Source organism: Sus scrofa, chromosome 10 (genome assembly GCF_054392235.1).
Source record: "Sus scrofa isolate SSC_HxYL_T2T_F1_AM1 chromosome 10, Sscrofa_HxYL_maternal_Yorkshire_Landrace_v2.0, whole genome shotgun sequence".
Classification (NCBI taxonomy): Eukaryota; Metazoa; Chordata; class Mammalia; order Artiodactyla; family Suidae; genus Sus; species Sus scrofa.
The window spans coordinates 16,284,858-16,308,136 of record NC_139392.1 but is presented as its reverse complement, the minus strand read 5'-3'; the positions used below and the strand labels follow the sequence as shown (position 1 = coordinate 16,308,136).

General features: G+C 50.1%; 2 protein-coding genes and 1 long non-coding RNA gene across 3 annotated transcripts in view; 2 read left to right on the top strand and 1 right to left on the bottom strand.

Moving 5' to 3' along the window:
• The window catches only part of EPHX1 (epoxide hydrolase 1), a 37,758-nt gene extending 24,993 nt beyond the window's left edge, over positions 1 to 12,765 (bottom strand). The window contains 1 exon segment of the mRNA NM_001435000.1: positions 12,582 to 12,765. The gene's annotated coding sequence lies outside the window, so the exon portion shown is untranslated.
• LOC146398824 (uncharacterized) lies at positions 7,888 to 16,100 on the top strand. Its single transcript, XR_014817452.1, has 2 exons — positions 7,888 to 8,531; positions 15,596 to 16,100. It is a non-coding gene; the product is annotated as an uncharacterized LOC146398824 (long non-coding RNA).
• Positions 9,165 to 12,788, top strand: LOC146398825 (uncharacterized). The gene is made up of 2 exons (XM_084979254.1): positions 9,165 to 9,423; positions 9,533 to 12,788. Exon 2 carries the CDS (start codon positions 12,224 to 12,226, stop codon positions 12,740 to 12,742), a length of 519 nt encoding a protein of 172 aa, XP_084835380.1. The 5' UTR covers positions 9,165 to 9,423; positions 9,533 to 12,223; the 3' UTR covers positions 12,743 to 12,788.
• Positions 16,101 to 23,279: the final 7,179 nt, after the last annotated feature.

Here is a 23,279-nt window from a genome sequence, read left to right as displayed (position 1 = left end):
AAGACATCCATTCCTCAAAATACTGTCATAAAATGAACCTAATATATTGCTTTTGTTACGGGATACCTCATTGCCATCTGCTAGAAACACTGTAAATAAAAATACAAATCCATGATGGCGACGATGTGAATGACATCCTTGTCCAGTGAACAACCTGCACAAGCGTACATGGGTCCTGCATTTGTGTGTGAAAGACTGTAGAGAGCCCTGGCCCAGCTAGAAAGCATGCACCTTTTGTCCTGCCCCTTCCTTTTCATGCATCCTGGGACATAGACATGATGGCTGGACTCTGGTAGCTATTTTGGACCATGAAGTGACATACGAGATGGAATTAAGAGATGATGGAGAAAGATGCTGGAAGGAGCTTGCATGGAGCCACCAGCCCAGCCCTGGACTACTTACTCCCAAACGTCCTTTGTATGGCAGGGAAATAAACTTCTATATTGTTTAAGTCACTGTTACTTTGAGTTTTCTATTATACAAAGCCTAATATAATCACAAATAACAGAGAAAGTCAGGGAGAGAAGAACATATATCAAGTGCCCCAGTGCATACACTCTCAAGAACAAAGGCTTGGTCTCCAGAATGTTCAATGCTATATTACTATTCCATCTCTGAAACATTCCTACGATAAATAAACATTTTCCTGCTGCCCCCATCACATAAAGGTATGTTCTCAAAAGGTAGACACAATGCAGCGGATGGCCACTCGAGGGGGTATTGTCAAGAACGGGGGCCAAAGGGAGTTCCCATCGTGGCGCAGTGGTTAATGAATCCGACTAGGAACCATGAGGTTGCCAGGGTTCGGTCCCTGGCCTTGCTCAGTGGGTTAACAATCCAGCGTTGCCGTGAGCTGCGGTGTAGGTTGCAGATGCGGCTCGGATCCCGTGTTGCTGTGGCTCTGGCGTAGGCTGGTGGCTACAGCTCCGATTCGACCCCTAGCCTGGGAACATCCCATATGCCATGGGAGCTGCCCAAGAAATGGCAAAAAGACAAAAAAAAAAAAAAAAAAAAAAAAGAAAGAAAAGATCGGGGCCATGTCTCTTGAAAACAGAAGAGGGTGTTGTCCCCGTTGTCCCCAACTATTCAGATCGTGTCCTTAAATACAAACCCAAATGAGATGCAGTTTTGTGATACTTGTCCAAATGGAAAATACAGACGGCCTTTGACTCTGGAATTCTAGTTCTAGAACTTTATCCCCTCAAAATACTAAACGTACATTTATGTAAAATACCATATGTATGAGATTATTCACTGCAACTTTTTTTTTTGTAAAAGCAGATTGAATCAATCTAAATATTCATCACTCGGGGACTGTGCAATAAGCTATGACATTCATAAAGTGACTATATGCAGATGATTAAAAAAAGAGTAAATCTATATTCTGATATGCAAAGATCTCCATGATATGTAGTGAAGTGTATATATACTATTGAAAAAAGTAGGGGCATGAAGTTCCTTTGTTAAGGGTTAGGATCAGTAGGTTAAGGATCCAGCATTGTCACTGTTGTGGCTTGGGTTGCTGCTGTGGCGTGGGTTCGATCCCTGGTCTGGGAACTTCCACACGCCAGGGGTGAGCCCCGCCCTCTCAAAAAATGTCAGAGGGAGAAAAGTATGTGTGATTAAGGGATGGCTTTGTGAGAGTTCACCCAGACACTGGTGACAGTGACCTCCAGCAAGGAGGGAACAAACTCCCACTGAATAAGTTTTTTATATTGAAAAAAAAATTTTTTTTTCCCTAGGGCCAAACCTACAAAACATGGAAGTTCCCAGGATAGGGGTCAAATTGGAGCTGCAGCTGCTGACTTACACCACAGCCACAGCAATACCAGATCCAAGCTGCACCTGCAACTTACACTGAGGCTCATGGCATCACCCGATCCTTAACCCACAGAGCAAGGCCAGGAATCGAACCCGCATCCCCATGAATACTAGTTGGGTTCGTTACCGCTGCACCATGACGGGAACTCTGAAAAAATTCCTTTACCAAAGGCATGTACTATCTACCCCCAACCAAAATAATTATACATTTTTTAAAATATGGAAAACTGGAGTTTCTGCTGTGGTGCAGAAACTGGGTTAAGAGTCCAACTGCAGCAGCTCAGGTCGCTGTGGAGGTGCGGGTTCGGTCACCAGCCTGGCGCAATGGGTTAAAGGATTAGTGTTGTGGCAGCTGCGGCTGGGATCCAATCCCTGGCCCCAAAACTTCCATACACTGTGGGTGAGGCCATAAAATTAAAAAAAAAAAAAAAAAAAAAAAGAGGGAAAACCACAGAAGTGACAGTCCTGCCGGTAATTCCCCCAACAGCAAGTCGGACACATGACAGCGCCAGGGGCCCACAAGTCCTCAGCAGCTGCGGCCCAGAGGCTGCTGGGTGACTCCCCAGTGGCCACGGAGCCCCAGGGGTGAATCTGGAAACCCACGAGCGTCTGCAGGCCGGGAGCCTGGAGAACATAAGGAACGGGGTAAACGGCTCGGGCTGGGCTGTGGGAGAAACAGAGGCTGCCAGAGAGCTGGTGTCCAAAGGGGGCCATCCTTTCCATGAATTCATGATGCCCCCTTTGGACAAAGGACAGTCACGGGTGTCTCAAAGTCAACCCTCCTTTGAGCTCCAGACCCAGGGACCCAGCTGCCAACTCAACAGCTCCTCAGTGTCTCAAAACCACCACCTCCCGTGCATCTGAAATTGCACCCGTCCCTTGAAATTTTGTCTTTTCTGGTGTTCCCTCTCCCAGGCGCCAAGCTTCAGACCCTGGCCGTGTCCTTGAAACCCCTCTCCTTCATTTTACCCACATCCAAACTATCGGTGTGTTCCAGTAGCTCTACCTCCGCGATGTATCCTAAGTCCACGTGCAACAGCACCGCCCTGCCAAGGGCCCAGGTTCCTGGCTCTCCTGGAACTTCTTCCCTGTCCACTCACTGCTGCTCAGCTGCCTCCAACACACTCTGCAGCCAGAGCCATCTTTTGGAAAAGCAAATCTGACCCTGTCTCATCTCCAGTTAAAACCCTTAAATAGGGTTCCTGTTGTGGCTCAGCAGTAATGAACCTGACTAGTATCCACAAGGATGTGGGTTCGATCCCTAGCCTCACTCAGTGGGTTAAGGATCCAGTGTTGCTGTGAGCTGTGGTATAGGTCACAAACTTGGCTTGGTTCTGACGTTGCTGTGGCTGTGGCCTAGGTCGGCGGCTACAGCTCCGATTCGACCCCTAGCCTAGGGACCTCCATGTGTTGCAGGGGCAGCCCTAAAAAGCAAAAACAAAACAAACACACACAAAAAAACCCCTGCTTCCACTGCTTTGGGAACAAAAGCAACACTGGTTAATGTGGCTTTCAAGGCCTGTATGGTCTGAGTGGCCCACCACCCCTTCCCCAGGCTACAGCCCCCCTGCCTGAGCTCTTTCAGTCCTGTGTGCTCACCTGCTCCCCGTGCCTCAGGGCTTCGCAGGAATTCTGGTCCCTCTGCCTGCAACGCTCCTCCCGCCCCTTCTCAGCTCCTTGCTTTCATCCTTCAGATTTCAGATCAAGTGCCCCTCGTCTGGGCCTATTTCAGCAAGATGCACCTCTCCTTCCTAGCCCCCATCACCGATGCGTCTGTCCAGGAAGTTATGTCACTGGTAGGAGTCTCCCCACTGGAAGGAAGCTCCTCGAGGGTGGAGCCCAGGTCTGCTCTGGTTCCCCTGTGTCCCCAGTGCCTGGCATTTATTGGATGCTCAAGAAATACTTGTTGAATGGATGAATTTAAAAATTCTTTGGGAGTTCCCGTCGTGGCGCAGTGGTTAACGAATCCGACTAGGAACCATGAGGTTGCGGGTTCGGTCCCTGCCCTTGCTCAGTGGGTTAACGATCTGGCGTTGCCGTGAGCTGTGGTGTAGGTTGCAGACACGGCTCGGATCCTGCGTTGCTGTGGCTCTGGCGTAGGCCGGAGGCTACAGCTCTGATTCGACCCCTAGCCTGGGAACCTCCATATGCCACGGGAGCGGCCCAAAGAAATAGCAAAAAGACAAAAAAAATTAAAAAATAAAAAAATAAAAAATAAAAATTCTTTGGAGTTCTCATCGTGACTCAGTGATAATGAACCCTACTAGTATCCATGAGGATTCAGACTTGATCCCTGGCCTCGCTCAGTGGGTTAAGGATCCGGCGTTGCCGTGAGCTGTGGGTGTAGGTTGCAGACGTGGCTCAGATCCCATGTTGCTGTGGCTGTGGTGTAGGCCAGCAGCTACAGCTCGGATTCGACCCCTAGCTCTAAAAAAAAAAAAAGAAAGAAAAGAAAGAGAAGAAAAATAAAGAAAAGAAAAAGAAAATGCTCCTAAAATCATAGGAAGTTTTAGCTAACTCCCACTCGGCGCTAGACATGTATGTGGCTTGGGCCAAATGCTTTCCAAGCCGAATGCCCCAATGTCTTTCGAGAGCAGAAGCCGAGAGGGGGACATGGCCCTGAGCCTGCAGGCAAGGCCAGCTCCGGCCTGCAGGTGGGACCATCCACCCCCATCCCGCTCTCCCATCTCCCTGGCAGTGAGTCAGGCTCACAGGGGCATGGGAACCTCGTGCTCTTTCTGGGGAAGAGGCCAGCCCAGCAGACGTCCTTGGGACAGAGGGTACATGTGTGCCTCCCAGACGCCAGGCCAGAGGAAGCCCAGGCTGGGGGCTCAGCGCTTCCTCAGCCTCGGCCCCCTCACCGCCCTACCAGCCTCGCTGCTCCTCCTTGGGGGAAGGCGAAAGGCACACGCAGCAGACAGGCGAAAACAGATGGCTTTGCTTCTGCACCAGTCCAGCCTGCCAAGGCGGGCAACACAGAATGACAATGTTCCACCAGGCCCCCCGACGGTCGGCTGAGCCCAGGGCCCCCAGGGGCTCCCCAGCAGTGATGCCTGAAACTTCCAGGCCTGCTCACTGTACAGAGACCACTCTGGCCCAGGATGGATGGGGAAACCCTCGGTGGGGCCCCCCTGATTCTGTACAGCCCAGCAGTGGGCCAGGCTGTCCACCCACAGCTGTTTCCCTGAACCCCAGGGGCCAGGGCCCCGGGGGATCGGGGGGAAGGCCCAAGGGCAAGGCTGGCAGAGCTGAGCAGATTAGAATGTTCTGCACTGTGACAAGTGCCACATTTAATCTCCCTCCAAGGCCTGGAGCCAAGCCCTGGGAGAGCAGCCTGGAGTAGCACCCAGGCGAAAGGAAAAATGCTGCTTGTAGACAAAAGCAAAGGGAGGTTAAAAAGTGAAAGCAAGAGTTCCCGTTGTGGCTCAGGAGTAACAAACCCGACTAGTATCCATGAGGATGCGGGTTCGATCCCTGGCCTCGCTCAGTGGATTAAAGATTTGGCGTTGCCCTGAGTTGTGGTGTAGGCTGGCAGCTATAGCTCCGATTGGGCCCCTAACCTGGGAACCTCCATATGTGTTCCTAAAAAGCAAAAGGAAAAACAAACAAACAAACAAAAAGTAAAAACAGTGTGTGTGGGGGGCGTAGACTTCTTAGGGGTAATCCTCTTCTGGGGCCTGATTGAAGGCACAACAGTATCTACCTTGGAGGGTCACCCCTGACCCCAGCACCCCCCCCACACACACACCTGTATAGACAGAAAAAATGCAATTAGTGACTGCTGATCTGATGAAAACTTCATGGAGTCAGGAGGCAACCGGGCTAGCGGGCAGGCACCAAGGGTCTGCTGTGAATTCTGGCCATACCACTTGCAGCCACAGGCCAGGGAACTTCAGGCCAGTGGCTTCATTTCTCCAAGCCTCAGTCTCCCCATCTGTAAGGGGGGCAGAATAAAGCGCACCCCTCACTGAGTTAACACAGGTAAAGGGACCCGCACAGGGTTCCCCTTTTGTCTTTAAATCCTGAGAACCCTAGAGGTGGGGGACGGGGGCCTGGCCTGAAGCAGAGGGAGCCTTTCCTGAGGAAGTGATACCTGAACCAGACGGGGAGTTAAGGATCGACCCTTGTGAGAGGGAAGAGCAGAGAAACAGGCCGGCGTGGCTGGAAGGCAGAAGGCGCGGGAAGCACGGCCTGGGATGAGGAGGGGGCTCTCAGCTCTGGGGCCCGAGCAAAGGCAGCCTCAGCACCCGCTTGGAAGGTCCGGGAGGGTGAGGGGGGAACCACGTGGCTGGGCTGGCTGGCCCTGAGCACTTCAGAGAGGGGACGGTAACCTCCACAGATTTTATTTTATTATTTTATTGTTTTGCTTTCTAGGGCCACACTCATGGCATATGGAAGTTTCCAGGCTAGGGGTCCAATCAGAGCTACAGCTGCCAACCTCCACCACAGCCACAGCAACGCAGAATCCAAGAGCCTCGTCTGTGACCTACACCACAGCTCATGGCAACACTGGATCCTTAACCCACCGATCGAGGCCAGGGATCAAACCCGCAGCCTCATGGTTCCTAGTCGGATTTGTTTCTGCTGCGCCACGGTGGGAACTCCCACAGGTTTTAAACACCCCTGAGATGGAAGCGGGGGCCACTACAAACTCACTTACACAAGCTTCCAGGGAGACTTTTATTAAAACAACACAGTGGGGAACAGACCCGCCCCCTGCCCCCACACAGGGGTCACAGTTCACTGTCTATGAGGGAAAAACACCACCTTCCGTGGAACGTCCATTCGTGGCATTCTCTCTTCGAGGGGAGAAAGTCTCCTTTTTCAGGAGATAATCCACCTGCTGGATTTCCTCCCACCGTGGGTCACGCTCTGACCCCCCTCCCCTCCCCAGTTGGCTTTTCCTCAACTATGTGCTCCCACCTGGTCTGGAAGCTTCCTCAGTGCGTGTAACCCTATAGCACTGTGAGCTGGGCCACAGGAGGCAACCTGAGCTGGCTTTCTTCTCTGACACACAAAGGGTCCCTGTGCTTCTCGCAGAGAGGCCCTGGGGCCAGGCTCAGAATATTCTGGGTTGGTGGTGTCTTGCTGGGGGTTATTTGCTTGTGGCCAAGTCTAGGTTGCAAAAACAAATTAAAAAGTCACAAAAGGCTAAAAACACTTCTGATGTTCAGCCAAAGGTCCAGAGGCAGGGACAACTGAAATGAAGCTGTTCTGGGTTTTGTGTGTGCGTGTGTTTGTTTGTGGCCGCTCCCTTGGTACACAGAAGTTCCTGTGCCATCTGCAACCTATGCCACAGCTTCGGCAATGCCAATGCTTTAACCCATTCACCAAGCCAGAGATCAAACCCGAACTTTCACGATGTCCCAAGCCACTGCAGTCTGATCCTTAACCCACTGTGCCACAGCAGGAACTCCAAGATGGTCCATCTTGACAGTATCACTGTGACCCTGCCTGTGAGAAGGGGGCACAAAACTGCTTGAGGGCAGGGGGCTGCCTTCTGCCACCTGGTGGCCAGGCCTGCCCGCTCCTGCCTCCTCACAGGGTCAACTTGATTCACAGGTGAAAAAACGGGAAGTATAGCCATTTTCCCCCGAAGAGTGGGTAAGACAGTCAGACTTCCCCGAGCCCTTGGCACTGAAAGGGTGGCGCTTGGCTGGAACCAGGGTTTCTCTGACTTTCCAAAAGGTGCAAATCTCTCCAGTTCCAACAAGAAGAGCAGTCCAACTGGAAAGTCGAAACACGAGGTAGCAAAGGTCACTCACGCCACAGAGAAGGCCAAGGCCCAGGCTGGCTGCTACGCCCCGAGGTGGCATCCTCGGCAAGGGTGGGCGGCCCACGCTGCAGGCCACAGCTGGCCAGAGCCAGCCCGACGGGCCCACGACAGGCACGCCCGGAACCCTTCTAGAACATAAGTCTGGGCACCACCACCTCCGGTGAGGAAGCCCAAAGAAGCCCTGGCCATGGGGTGGGAGGGCTCCGGGAGCACATCGTCCCAGGTATAATAACCCTGAGAATCACGGGTCGTTTTTTCTGTTGTAAAGAGATTTACCAATGAAGCATAAAGAGGATAAGTAATAAACCCCGCGTGTAGGTGCCCAGAAGCCATGTAAATCCAGTCTGTGGATCCATCTTCCTACAGGCAGCAAAACTCCTCCTCCTGACCCAGGCCAGGGCTGTGGTCTCTGACTGTGGGTTAGCTAGAGAATCCTCTGAAAGGCCTTGAACTCTCCAAGAGAAGAGCGTTTTTGTCTTTCCCAAGGCAAGCACTTTCAGCTGGGCCCCCGGGGCCCAAAAGGTGTGGCTTTGCAGAAGGCGGGCCACGTACAAAACTGGCTCTGCAGGACTCCGGCGCCTTGGCCAGACAGCAAAGCCAAGCCACAGACGAGGGGTCCAGAGGACAGGCAGACCCCACTCCAGGGCTTTGAGCCTGTCTGAGGAACCCTCGCAGGATAGGCTTTGGAGAGTAAGAAGAGCGGCTCTCTGGTGACAAAGGCTGACCTATGACCTCCCTCAGGAAAGTAAAGAGTCAGTCCTCAGGAGTGGTGGGTCCCATGACCACCCAGATACCAAAATCCGAGCATGCCCGGGTCCCTTATATGGAATGGCATATAAGGCCTCAAAACCCAGGGATTCAGAGGGCCGTCTGTAACCTTGACGGTAGAAGCAGCGGTTAGGCTGGAACTTGGTTTGCACAATCGTGTGTTCAGGTAAGAGAGTGACCACCGCTCCCTCCTCGGGGAAGGGGGACGGGGGTGGCTGGATCTTTGGCAAAATGAGTTTCCCTCTTGGGAGATCTGCTTGGGGTGTTTTCTCCTCGCTGGGCCCTTCCCACCTGACCACACAGCCCCTGGAGCCCCTGCTCCTAAACCACTGGGGCCAGGCCAAGAACCACCCATGGTCTGCCCACAGGGCACCAGGCGGGCTGGGAGGTAAGCCTCTGCCTCAACCCTGGGCCCTCGACCTCTGCCTGGGGGTTTGCCTCCCACCCCCGGGGCCAGGCCCTTCACTCTATTCGAAGCTGCCCTCAGTGGACCAGGCAGAGGCCCCAGCAAAACTGACCGCTTCCACTAACCTATTTTCCTTTTCTGAAGAGCTCTTTGGATTCCTAACCACAGAATCATCACACGTGAGAGCTGCAAGGAGTCTTGCAGACTGTATAGCCCAACAGCCTCACTTCATGGATGAGGTCCACGAAGGGGACACATTAAGGGCAGAGCTGGGACACCAGCCCACTCTTCTTTCTATGTCGGTTCTCTTTCCACTTCACTGTATTGGCTCCAAAGGAATGAATCACTCAGAGAGGGATGTAGGGGCCCACCAGAGACGGGGTTTTTGTGCTCTTTTTTTTCTTTTTTGCTTTTTAGGGCAGTGCCTGCGGCATACAGAGGTTCCCAGGCTAAGGATCGAATCAGAGCTGTAGCCACCAGCCTACACCACAGCCACAGCCACACCAGATCGGAGTTGCATTTGTGACCTACAACACAGCTCACGGCAACGCCAGATCCTTAACCCACTGAGCGAGGTCAGGGATGGAGCCCACATCCTCATGCATACTAGTTGGGTTCTTAACCCACTGAGCCACAGCAGGATCTCCCAGAGGTGGGTTTTGAGCCTGGGATCCTAGGGGCCCCTCAGACACCACAAGCCTACTCCAGCCCGAGTGGGTGTGCTCTGGGCTCTTCAGCAGTAGCAAGCAGCTCACACTCAGCCCTGCCTTATTTTGTAAACTCAGCTGTGTTCCGTGTCCTTGAGTATCTCAGCTCAAGAACAGAGAACTGGAATCTGGGAAGCCCCTGCCTTCCCATGTCTGGGCCAGGCCAGGCTGCTGGCAGGAAAGTCAAGGTGCAGGTGAGCAGTCACTAAGCCTGGGCAAAACGGGTTCTTATGTCGATGGGAGGGAAGGTCAGGTGCACTGATGACTCAGGGGCTCCCTGTGACCACCAGCTGGTGCTGGATTTAGACATCAGACATGAACCAGGACACCGCAGGAGGCAGCTGGGGAAGCAGGTCACTTCCTCTGATGGCCAGATGCCCTTTCTCTAAAGATCCCTCTGGGGTTCCCCTTATGGGTCAGCAGTAATGAACCTGACTCGTATCCATGAGGATGCAGGTTCGATCCCTGACCTTACTCAGAGGGTTGAGGATCCGGTATTGCCAAGAACTGTGGCATAGGTCACAGATGCAGCTCTGATCCCACATTGCTGGGGCTATGGTATAGGCCGGAGGCTGCAGCTCTGATTCTGGGAACTTCCATATGACGCTCGTGTGGCCCTTACATAAATAAATAAATAAATAAAGATCCCTCTGCCCCCATTGGGCCCCTTCCCACAGACATCCCACTCTCATAAGTCCGTACCAGCCAGGGTGCTTAAGGCAGAGCCGAGAGGCAGGTGGGATCACACAGGGAGCACGTGGGCTGGAGAGATGGTACTGAGGTTTGCCCTGGCTGCCTTGCTGAGCATTTATTTTCCAGGGAAGACTTTGCTTTCCTGTAACTGGAGGTGAGAGGAGCCTCTTGTTCTCAGGCTGAGCCAGTTCAGTTTATCCAGGAAGTCACACACAGCAAAGGACGCTAGTGGCAGCTTGGCCCCCACTCAGCAAACACAAACATAGATGGCACCGGGCTAAGCTCATGCCTGTCACGGGGCCTTTGCACGTGCTCTTCCTGTGGCCTGGTCACTGTCACTCCAGAAAGCAGCCTACCCCTCCCTTACTCCTCAGCATTATTCAAATGTCCCCTCTCACTGGAGCCTTGTCCTTTACCCCCGACCTTTCTCTTTTCTGTGTTTTTACTCCACAGCACATATCACTTTTTAATATACCTTTTTTTTTAAATTTTTTTTATTTTTAGGGACGTACCTGCGGCATATGGAAGCTCCTGGGCTAGGGATCAAATCTGAGCTGCAGCTGCCAGTCTACACCACAGCCACAGCGATACTCAATCTGAGCCATGTCTGAGACCTACAACCGCAGCTCACCGCAACGCCAGATCCTTAACCCACTGTGCAGGGCCAGGGATCAAACCCTCATCCTCATGGATACTAGTTGGGGTTGTTACCACTGAGCCACACCAGGAACTCCTTGATATACTTTATATTTTACAAATGTATTCCGCTTATGGTCCATCTTTCCCCAGCAAAACTGCAGACATGATGCAGGCGTGTGCCTTGCTGAGCCCCGGCGCCCAGGGCAAAGCCTGCACACAGTGGGCAGCCCCCAGTGTCCCCTGCCCACACTTGCTCAGGGACACAAGAGAAGGTCATCACATGGCTTTCGTAAGTGTGGAAATTTGGGAAAGAAAACCTGCTGGAGACTCTCAGAGCTTTTTGCTAAGTGAGCCCTGCAAGAGCTGATGAAAGGCTCCCATAACGTCCTGGAGCCCTGACTCCCTAAAGGAAGCGACCATCACACCGGGGGATGTTTCTTTCCCCGAGCAGCCACTTCCCGCAAATGTTTAAATTATGCTGAATGCGGGGGCGTCTGCAGAGTAGCACTAAAAGAAGCCTAAATCCTAATGTTCTTAGTAATTTCCCACAACAGCTCATAAACCCCACAAAGTCTGTGTACTTGGGTGCTGCAGAGCCAAAAGCACAGCCCCCACCTCCGCTCCCGCCCCAGCTCCCGCCCCTACTCCCCGCCCCACCGCTCCCGGTGCAGGGCGGCTCTGAGCTGCCTAAACTGGAAGGAGGCAGGGCCCAAAGACGGCTGTCCGCCCCTCCTGGCGCCAGGGGCCCACCCAAGCTTTTGCTCCAAGCTCCAAGTTTATAGAGTCCGGAGAGTGAAGGGAGAGAGGAGCGCAGTTTCAAAAGGAGTCAAAATCAGGGTTCCCGTGGTGGCTCAGCGGAAACGAATCTAATATCCATGAGGATGCGGTTCGATCCCTGGCCTCACTTGGTGGGTTAAGGACGTGGTGTTGCCATGAGCTGTGGAGTAGGTCACAGACGCGGCTTAGATCTGGCGTTGTTGTGGCTGTGGTGCAGGCCTGTAGGCCGGCAGCTGCAGCTCCTATTCCACCCCTGGCCTGGGAACCTCCTTAATCTCAGAGTCAAAAGCAGGTTCATTGTTAGAGTCACTGCCACCCCCCAAACCCGCGAGGCATGGGAAGAGGCCGGCAAGTGAGGGGCCAGAAGCTTAAGTTCCACAAGCTTCCAGGCGGGGAGGGAGGCTGCACGAGGCTCGGGTCTCTGTGGCATTATCCTCACACCGACCACATTCCTCGGCTCCAGCCACACCATGAACCCTTAACCCCAAACCAGAATTTCCTTTCCAGTGCGCTGAGCTGAGCGGGTTGGAATTCTCTCCCCAGAGCAGAGAGGCAAACTGGGGCAGTGGGCAGAGATGGCGAGAGAGCAAGTTTCAACCCTAAGACCTGAGATCGTTTTTAGGGCTCCGGTGACCAATGAGTGCGTTCCACTGCGTGAGCCAGACGCAACCCTGGCAGCGATACTCCCTGGGAGAGCCAGCAAGGGGCCCCCGCGCCTCCGTCCCCGCCCGCGGGCCTCTTCCCGGAGCCCCGGGAGCCCGCAGGCCAGAGGCGCGGGGGCCGGACGACACGCGCAGTCCCTGGGTGGGGGATGGAGCTGCGGGCGGCGGGAAAGGGGGCGGCAGCGGAGGCCGTTCTGGAAGTCTCCCGGGAGCCCTGGCCCGACGGCGCGCGGCGACAGCGTCCCCCGCCCGCGGGATCCCGACCCGCCCCTGCCTTCTGCGAGCACTGTCCCCGCCGCCCCAGCCCCCCGGTAACTGCGCGCGACGCTTACGGTCGTCGGCTCCCTGGTCCCAGGCTCGGCGGCAGCAGGCGCACGGTCCCTGCGGCTCCGGCTCCTGGCTCCCGATCCGCGCGTCCTTCTCGGACCCCGCCCGGGCTCGGCCTCCCAGAGGGGCGACGCAGAGTCAGGCCCGCTCCGCCCCTGTTACCTGAGCGACCCGGGCGGCTCTCCTCACTTCCCCAAGCTCCGCCTCTGCCGTAGAAGTGGGTCCGAGGACCGGGGGACAGGAACCAAGAGCCGAAGTGTTTAGGAATTCCTGCAGTAACTTTGTCGACGCAATCAACAAACAAACAAAAAACCCAAGCTTGCACGTTGCATGTATGACTTGAATTCCCTACTTCCAGCAGTTCATTATTCAGGACAGATTGGTTGGGGAAATTTAATTTTTTTTTTTTTTTTTTTTTTGTCTTTTTGCCATTTCTTGGGCAGCTCCTGCGACAGATGGAGGTTCCCAGGCTAGGGATCTAATCGGAGTTGTAGCCACCGGCCTACGCCAGAGACACAGCAACTCGGGATCCGAGCCGCGTCTGCAACCTACACCACAGCTCACGGCAACGCTGGATCCTTAACCCACTGAGCAAGGGCAGGGACCGAACCCGCAACCTCATGGTTCCTAGTCGGATTCGTTAACCACTGCGCCACGACGGGAACTCCTGGATGGGAAAATTTTAAAGCAAACAAATCTTTCAACACACGGAGACTGAGCAGCACTAATCTGGATGAAAGTAGGCCCCAGAGGGTTCCCGGTGGTGAGGACTGACATCCACACGGCAGAGTGCCACTCCAGACCCGGACCGTAGTTACTTAGTCACCTTCAGTTCAGCAGGAGGGGGGTGCTGGGTGATGTTGGGCTCTTGACCTTTGCAACAAGCCTTCCTCCCCATACCTACATTTTTAGAAAACCTATCCTGTCACCTCTGTCCTCACTCCTCCTTACCGCCTCTCAACTCCTCCAACACCTCTTTTATGTGCTCAGAGATGCAGTTTTAACACTCTTCGTCCTCAAGATCTCAGCCTGAAGAGCACCAGCAGGGCCGGTTTCAGGGATATTAAGCTTCTGACTGTCACCCTGGGTACAACTTCAGGATGAAGTTCACCCCCTTGGCCTCCAACCTTACTGATCACCCTGAGCCGAGAACTCTCCATTTCAATTAAGAGAGGCTGTTCCTGGCTAACAAAACACAACTCAACTCCATCCCATCCCCAGACCTTCGCTCACGCAGCATGTCTGGAAATGATGCTCTACTGCATCCAGACAGGAAAACTAGTGTCCCTTAATTCCACACCCTCCTACCAAGCCTTCTCTTGCCCCTGCCGTCTCTGGCATCTCTGTACTCCCGTAACACTTGCAGTCTAGATTCCTTCATCTTTCCCCCAAATCTTTCAAAGAGAAGCTCTGCCTCTGGCCATTTTACCAAGGGACTCAAATTTGTTACTCTTGAAACAGCAGTGATGATGAAAACATTCTCGAATTAGATACTGGTGGTGGTTGTATCCCCACAACTCTGTGGATATACTGAAAACTACTGAACTGTACATTGTAAAAGGATGAATTTTATAGTATGTGAATTATAGCTCAATAAAACTGTTACTTTTTATATAAAAAGGTTTCAGTGAGCTTGTAACTCCTGCCTGTATCCCAATTTCCTCCTCCTTGGTTAGGTCATTGCATCCAGCTCTGGAATATAAAATTGTGCAAGATATTTCAAAGTGCAATCTACATGGTGTTGAAGCTGTGGCACAGTGGGTTAATCTCCACGATCTTGCTGGTTTGATCCCTGGCCCAGCACAGAGGAAGGATCCAGCATTGCTGCACCTGTGGCATAGGTCACAGATGCAGCTTGGATTTGATCCCTGGCCCAGGAACTTCCATACACCACAGGTGCAGCCAAAAAAGGAAAAAAAAAAAAAATATATATATATCATCTCCACGTACAGAGTCAGTAAATAAAGCACTGAGTCCAAATCAGCAGGACGAAATTTAGAGAGTCAAATTTCAACTTTTGGTCAAAAGTTGTTGAAAGGTTTATGGAACAAAAGAATGGGTATAATGCGAATATCTAGATAAATTAGGTATTTTTGAAAAGTCAGGGAGTTCCCGTTGTGGCTCAGTGGTAATGAACCCGATTAGTATAACGAACTCGGAATAGCTACAGCAATTGGCACAGTGGTAGCATGTATGGTGGCAACCCACTGATACTCCTCTCTCAACAAATCTCTAAATCTTTGAAAGAAATAACAGGTGGATTGGCTTACCTCCAAGATCAAATAGCTTTAGGGGTTCCTATCATGGCTCAGTGGTAATGAACCCAACTAGCATCCATGAGGACTCAGGTTCAATCCCTGGCCTCACTCAATGGATAAGGATCCTGCATTGCTGTGGTGTAGGCCGGCAGCTGTAGCTCCAATTAAACCCCTAGCCTGGGAACTTCCACGTGTTGCAGGTGCAGCCCTAAAAACAATTAAAAAAAAATAAAATAGATTCCCTTGTGTCAGTTGTTCTTCAAAACAAAAGTGGCCTTGCTCTCCTCGCTGCAGAAAAAGGAGGAATTTGTGCAGCTCTTCAAGGAAGCTGCTGTTTTTATAAAAGCAAGTTGGGACTAGTCAGAGAGGATATCAAATGCCTATGAGAATAGGCCACCTGGTTCCAGGAACAGGGCATCTCATGGCCCTGGTCCCCTGCCTCCTCACTTTTCTCATCCCCCTGGTTCTTCTACTATTTTTGGCGGCAGGGAAATTTGCTACTGCTCCTTTTCACTTTTCTTTCTTTTCTTTTCTTTTCTTTTTTTTTGCTTTTTAGGGCTGCACCCAAGGCATATGGAAGTTCCCAGGCTAGGGGTCAAATTGGAGCTCCAGCTGCTGGCCTACACCACAGCCACAGTAACTTGGGATCCTTAACCCACTGAGAGAGGCCAGGGATCAAACCTGAAACCTCATGGATACTAATCGGATTCGTTTCTGCTGCGCCACAATGGGACTTGCTCCCTTTCACTTCTTTTCTACAGAGATCCATCGAGTCTGTCACTGACAACGGGTTCAGTCCATCGTGGCTCTCCAGGTGGTCCAGTATCGTCGGATCCCTTCCACCCAAACCTCCTCAACAACGACCCCGTTCAGCTGGGAGTAGCTACAGATGAGACCTTCACACCTGTTCCTTACTGGCAGCAAAATGGAGGGATCTTAGAGCCAGGTCAAACCACTCAACCAGCCAACCCGCTTATCTTGCCAAGAGAGACCATTGCGGAACGATGACTGCCCTATGTTTTGACTTTGTTAATCTTCAACTCACACCCTATCTTGGAAACTTCTCGCCCTTCCCATGACCCTATCTCAGAACTTTCACATCCTTTCCTCCTCCCCCCCTCCCATGAAGCCTGATGATAACCTTGACACAGGTTACACCAGCCACAGGCCCCTATGAAGCCTCCTAGCCCCCTAGAGCCGGGGAGCCTGAGCCTTCTCTCAGGGCTCCTGGCCATTCGCCGGTCAATAAACCGACCTGAAGCCTCAACTCTCCGGACTCCCTGCCTCTATTTACGTCAGCTCCAAACCCACAGCCCTTTCTTGCTCTAACAGGAAGGGGATTATTATATTTTATTCTAAGCCTTGATTATTTGATTTCTTAAAAACCGTGTTCAATAAAAATAGAAATTCAGTTCCCACTGTGGCTCAGGAGGTTAAGAGCCTGACATAGTGTCCCTGAAGATGAGGGTTCAATCCCTGGGCTCGATCAGTGGGTTAAGGATCCAGTGTTGCCACAAACTGCAGCATAGGCTGCAGATACAGCTCGGATCCCGTATTGCTATGGCTACGGTGTAGGCAGGCAGTTACAGCTCTGATTTTACCCCTCGGCTGGGAACTTCCATATGACCCAGGTGTGGCCTTAAAGAGAAAAAAAAAGCCAAGAAATTCACTTAAAATATTTTCTGAGGCTACTGGACACTCCAGATTCATGCTTTTCTCTCTAGATTCTAAACCATGTCTTGCACTTCCCAATTCCAGTCTCATATCATTTCCAATAAACTGCTATTTCCTTCTGCTTCCACTCGAGCTTTTCCTCAGGCTTATTCACAATGGCCCTCCTGCTCTGTTCTGTCTCTGGATGCATATTAATAGATTCCTTTTCAGATGCCAATAAAAAGACTATTGATTACACTAGACCCTGTCTGTATTTTTTTTTCTTCTTTTTTTTTTTTTTAAAGGGCTGCACCCTTGGCATATGGAAGTTCCCAGGCTAGGGATCGAAATGGAGCTGCAGCTGTTGGCCTACACCACAGCCACAAGCAATGCCAGATCAGAGCCATGTCTGCAACTTACACCACAGCTTGTAGCAATGCTGAATTCTTAACCTGCTGAGTAAGGCCAGGGATTAAACCTGCATCCTCATAGATACTAGGGGGTTCTTAACCTGCTAAGCCACAATGGGAACTCCCCTGAATTTTATTACAGATTCTCACATCACCTGCTACTCGTCATGGATTTCCCTGGTGGCCTAGCAGATTAAGGATCTGGCAATGTCACTGCAATGGCATGGGTTCGATACCTGGCCTGGGAACTTGCGTATGTATTGAATGTGCCCCCCTCAAAAAAAAAAATCTTAAAAAAAAGAGTGTTACCTATTTCTAAATGAACAGATTACAGGTCCAATGGGATATTAAAGGAGTGGGGGTAGGGATACCAAATGGCTATTTTACAAAATGTTCTAAAGAGCCTTTTGTAAGAACAACAATTGTACAGAATTGTTTCATATCTATATTTGCTCATCATTTTTATAATCAAGTATATTTAGCAGTCATCTGTTAGCATATGGTGCTACCAACTGCTGGAAGATTTTCATATATTGAAGTATAGAGGGAGTTATTCTGGCTTAACCAGAACGGCTTATTTGTGGCCTGTTAAATATGCATTGTACATGTGCTTTAACCATTAAAGAAAAGAATACATTAAAAAAAAAAAAGGTAGTTCCTGTGGAGGTGCAGCGGTAACAAACCTGACTAGTATCCATGAGGACTCGGGTTTGATCCCTGGCTCTGCTCAGTGGGTTAAGGATCCAACATTGCCATGAGCTGTGGTGTAGGTTGCAGACACAGTTCGGACTCTGAGTTGTGGCTGTGGTGTAGGCCAGCAGCTACAGCTCTGATTGGACCCCTAGCCTGGGAACTTCCATAACTTCTATATGCCTCGGGTGCGGCCCTAAAGGCCTTAAAAAAAAAAAAAAAAAAAAAAAAAAAAGACAAAAAAAAATATCAAAATGGAGTAACTGGTTCAAACCGTCAAAACTGGAGCTGGGTGGCCATTTTGGACATGGTTTCAGATATTTTAACTAAGAACTTAAATGCTCTGAACTGTATCAGATTCAAGGACACAACCTTGTGTTTTCCAAACGATATCTGATAGCTGCCAGCTGCACCCTTGTGGTCTCAATTTCTCCCGTTGTAACTATGCAACCATTTCAGACTGCAACCAACCCTTGCTCAACAAGCAAACTTGCTTCTTGCCAACTCCAATTATAATTCTTGACAAACAGCTTGTGTCATTTTGCAGCTTTTGCCTTTATAAAGCTTTCTCCATTTTGCGGTCTGGCAAAACACAATTCAAGGGTTTTTTGGGAAGTTCCCATTGTGGTGCAATGGAAACAAAACCAACTAGTACCCATGAGGATACAATCTGATCCCTGGCCTTGCTCAGTGGGTTTAGGATACGGCATTGCCGTGAGCTGTGGTGTAGTTCCAATGGCTTGGATCTGCCAATGCTGTGGCTGTGGTGTAGGGTGACACCTGAAGCTCCAATTGGACCCCTAGCCTGGGAGCATCCATATACTGTGGGTTCAGCCCTAAAAAGGGGCATTTTGGGTCTGTGTCGCCCAGTCTATGATCCTCAGTGTGGCTCAAATAAAACCCTTTCCTGTTTCCATTATGGATTAGTTTTATTTCCAACACCACAACAAAACCAATAAACACACACAAGCAGAACCCCTAGTTTCTAAAAACTTGCCCATGTCTAATGGACAAGATAACTTACAAAGATATCTTTTGGGAGATTATCAAGAACCACAAAATTGGAGTTCCCGCTGTGGCACAGTGAGTTAAGGATTTGGCGTTGTCTTTGTGGCAGCCCAGGTTCAGCTGGGTGCATGGGTTAAGGTTCAAATTTAATCCCTGGTCCAGAAACTTCCACATGCCACAGATACAGCTGAGAAAGAAAAGAGAAAAAAGAAAAAGAATGACAAAATATGTCCCATACACTGAGTCACCACAAAAATAACATTTGATTTTAAATAGATTTCCTATTTTATAAAAAGATGTAAAGGAAGATAAAAATTGCAAAATGTTGGATTTTTAAGCACTTTTCCTATGTCCATGGGGAGGCAGAAGGATATACTATTAGTGAACAACCCTGAAATTTCTTGTAAATGCCTTCACATTGAGCACTGCCTCCCAGGTTTCTTGAGATCTCTGACCATACTATGTTCCCAGGACTTCAAGGTCAGCAGATAGCAAATATTATCAAGTGAGGATCAAAGGTCAATAGGCGAATTTAGTAAAGCAGCCAGCTTTAAACATCGTTTGTACAGAGTTCAAAAGTGGTCAAGGCCCTCTTGAGCCCTCTATGGGCCCGTGTTGGACACTGCATTAGGACGATGCCTCATTTGAGTAAGAGAATCATTTCTTTCTTCTTTTGCATAAGATTGGGGGACTGTTATTTAAATTCAATATTTAATTAATTAATTAATTAATTAATTTATTTATTTTTGGCCTGGGCCACAGCATGTGGAAGTTCCCCAGCCAGGGATCCAACCCACACCACAGCAGCAACACAAGCTGCTACAGTGACAGCGCTGCATCCCTAACCCACTGTGCCACAAGGACAACTACTAAATGAGTTTGTTATGAGAGTCAATCCTTTGAAGTGTTGCTTGGCTCTACATGGCTTTAAGACAACAGCAGTTTCAGCCCCTTCCCCCACCCTCCATTCTTGAAGAGTAAAATCTAGGTTTAACCCTTTTCACTGATTATTTTTATATTCATATATTTAAATTGTTTCGGCTTTTTGATGTCACATGGAAGTTCCTGGGCTAGGGATTAAACCTGCGCTTCAGCAGTGACCAGAGCCACAGCAGGGACAATGCCAGATCCTTAACCTACTGATCCACAAGGGAACTCCTACTTTTTTTTTTTTAACCTCATCTTAGGCTCTACCTGTTGAAGACTTCAACAGATAAGGAAATTAGTTCAATTGACTTCACTATGTGAACTTCCATTCTCTCTGTGCGTCCCTTCCCCCAAATTTAGTTACATCAGTATTCAGTGTTTTCATTATTATGAAGGCAATTCAGAGCTGAGCTGTAATCGCTATGATTTTCTTTTCCTGGATAATATGATGTTTTCCCTAGAATTAATATTTTCTAAAATTTGCTTGGCTTTCTAGATACCAATCATGCCTTCACCTCCAAACTACCAGTTATCTACTTCCATTCATACTAAATTCATTCACATCAGATTTTCTTCAATTTCACTTTTATTTTTTTCCCCCTGGAGGTCTTGCTGTCCTGGATCTGGGCTTTCCAGGTACTTCCAGGAGGGGCCCAGCCCTGAGGTGGAGGCTGACAGCTCTCAGGGCAGCCTTCTTTGGCACAGGGATCCCAGGGAAGTCCAGGTGGCCGACTGCAGGCTGCAGAACCTTGCTCTCCTCCAGGTGGTTCTGGAGAGATCTCTGACGCATGGAGGCCATCACGCCCAGTCACCAAGAAGCCATCTGTCTGGCCTAGAGTCTGGGGTCTACCCCAACAGTGCCCAACGCTGACTGGAGTCCGAGCACCTCCTTTCATTTTCTTTCGTTTTTCTTTTTGGTTTTTTAGGGCCATACCCATGGCATACAAAAATTCCCAGGCTAGGGGCTGAGTTGGAGCTGCAGCCGCCGGCCTACACCACAGCCACAGCAACGGGGGACCCAAGCCGTCTGTGACCTGCACCACAGGTCAGAGTGACACCAGATCCTTAACCCACTGAGGGAGGCCAGAGATCGAATCCACGTCCTCATGGATTCTAGTCGGGTTCATCACCACCTGAGCCAGGATGGGAACTCCTCATTTTCTTAAAGAAGTACCTCGGAAGCTCTCTGACCTGCCTCTGATCTGGTCTGGTTGCTCCTGCCCCAGGGCCCAGCTGGCATCCGAGTTCCCCTCCCTCCTCTCCTGGGTGCAGTGTGTACTTCCTGTATCCCACCATCCTCTTTCTTGGTTGACTCATTTCAGAGGCACACATCCTGAGCGGCTTCCTGAGAAAGGGGATGAGGAGGTACAGTTCTGAGACACTGCTTGGTAGGTTACTGTTCCCAGGGATGTGCCGAAGATGTATTCCCGTCCTTTGCCACTCGACCTCTAGCGCCTCCCTGCAGATGACTGTAATTCCCCACGTCCCTGGGACCAGCTTGGACACGTCACTGGCTCTGACCAACAGAATATGACGTGGTATCTGAGCAGAAGCTTTAAGAGCGGTTTCCAGGTTCTGCTCTTTCCTCCTGGATCCTGAATGAAGACCCTGAGGCAGAAGAGGGGCTGTAGAGTCACAGCTACCTGAAATGTGAGCAAAAAAAATAACTTTTTTTTTTCCCCAAGGTACTGAGACTAGAGGGTTGTTCCCTCAGAAAAATGTAATCTAAATGTGTCTGGGAAATGCTTCCCATTAACTGTTTGGCCGAATACAAAATTCTAGGATGGAAGGAATTTCCCTTCAGAATTTTGAGGGCATTGCTCCCTCATCTTCTAGTGTTGATACCACCCTTGAGAAGTCCAAAGCCATTCCGATGCCTGATCCTTTTAAAGAACCCCCCGTTGGAGCTCCTGTCCTGGCTCAGCAGTAACAAACCAGACGAATATCCACAAGGATGCAGGTTTGATCCCTGGCCTTGCTCAGTAGGTTAAGGATCTGGCATTGCCGTGAGCTGTGGTGTAGGTCACAGATGAGGCTCAGATCCCGCACTGCTCTAGTGGTGCTGTAGGCCAGCAGCTGCAGCTCCATTTCAACCTCTAGTCTGGAAACTTCCATATGCCTCAGGTTAGGCTAGAAAAAGCAAACAAAACAAAAACCACCAAAACCAAAAAACCCCTTTTCCTTTTCCTCTGGAAACTTATAGGATCTTCTCTTTATTACAATTATTCTGAAATTGAGGTCATAGGTCTTGATATTTCATCTTTCACCCTTTGGGTAAAATACTTGGAGGACCCTTTCATGTCTGGAAATTCATGTCCTTTAGTGTTGCAAAAATTTCTTAAATAACTTTATTGATTTCTTTCACCCCTTTTTTCTGGAATTCCTATTATCCAAATCTTGAGCTGTTTTTTTCTATCTATTCTTGCCTTAAAGCCTCTTTTTTCTTTTTGGCTCTATTTTCTGAGATACTTCTGCAATTTTTTTCTTTTCATACTTCTACTTTCTCACATCAGCTGTGTGTTAACTTCCAGGAGGTTTTTTTTGTTCTTTTTTTGGCTAAACACGTGAAAATTTCCAGGCCAGGGATCAAATTCATGCTACAGCAGTGACCAAGCCAATGCACCGACAATGCTGAATCCTTAACCTGCCGCGCCACAAGAGAACTCCTTTTTTGTTCTTCTAATCTAGCAGAGTCTGAGACAAAGGCTTACGTGTAGGAGCTTATATGGGGAGTTACCATGGGGATAGAACTAAGGGCCAGGAAATGAAAAGGTAGAGGAGGAAAAGACAATACAGGGATGTGTTTTTAACACTGCTCTGAGTAACTGGTGCTTGATTCTATGGGACCTTCTGAGAAGCTTTATGCAGCAAGTCTCAGAACTGTCCATTCAGCGAGCAAAAAGGAGTATGAGCTCCATCTCTCATTGGTCAAGGGTGCAGCTCACAGGGTGCAACTTCCCTGCATTTCTGGGTTGCAGGTGCATGAATGCCAATAAGACTGGTGTCAGGGCGAAACCATAAAGGACTGGACTAAGAGAGTAAGCAACCATTAGCACAGTCGGAAACTCTTGGGTGGCAAGAGGTATCTGCGGTAGGCTGAGTGATGGCTCCCGAAAGACATCCCCGAGCTCATCCCCAGAACCTTTTATGGCAAAAGGGACTCTGCAGATGTGATTAAAATGTGAAGATTACACTGGGTTCTCTGGGTGGGAACTAAATGTAATCACAAAGGTCCTTGTAAGAGGGAGCTAAGAAAGCCAAGAGAGAAGATGTGATGACAGAAGTGGGGGCAGGAAAGGAGAAGCAACGTGGAGTCACAAGCCAGGCAATGAGAATGGCCTCTGGAAGCTGGGAAAGGCAAAGAAACAGGTTCTTCACCAGAAACCCCAAATGGAAGGGATCCTACTTGATTTTAGCCCTTGAAGATTCACTGTGGACTTCTGATCCTATCTATAAGAGGATATTTGTGGTTTAATAAGCCACTAAAATTGTAGTAATATTTTAGGGCAGCAATAAGAAACAAATTAGTTTCCAAGGGTTCAAAACAGTACCCAGGAGTTCCTGCTGGGGTGCACTGGGTTAAGAATCCAGGGAGTTCCTGTCATTAAAAAGGGGAAGATAGGAGTTCCCGTCGTGGCGCAGTGGTTAACGAATCCGACTAGGAACCATGAGGTTGCGGGTTCGATCCTTGCCCTTGCTCAGTGGGTTAACGATCCGGCGTTGCCGTGAGCTGTGGTGTAGGTTGCAGACGCGGCTC

Excerpts from the sequence above, each read along its gene's own strand:
- LOC146398825 (XM_084979254.1), top strand. The coding sequence starts at position 12,224 with ATGAGTGCGTTCCACTGCGTGAGCCAGACGCAACCCTGGCAGCGATAC.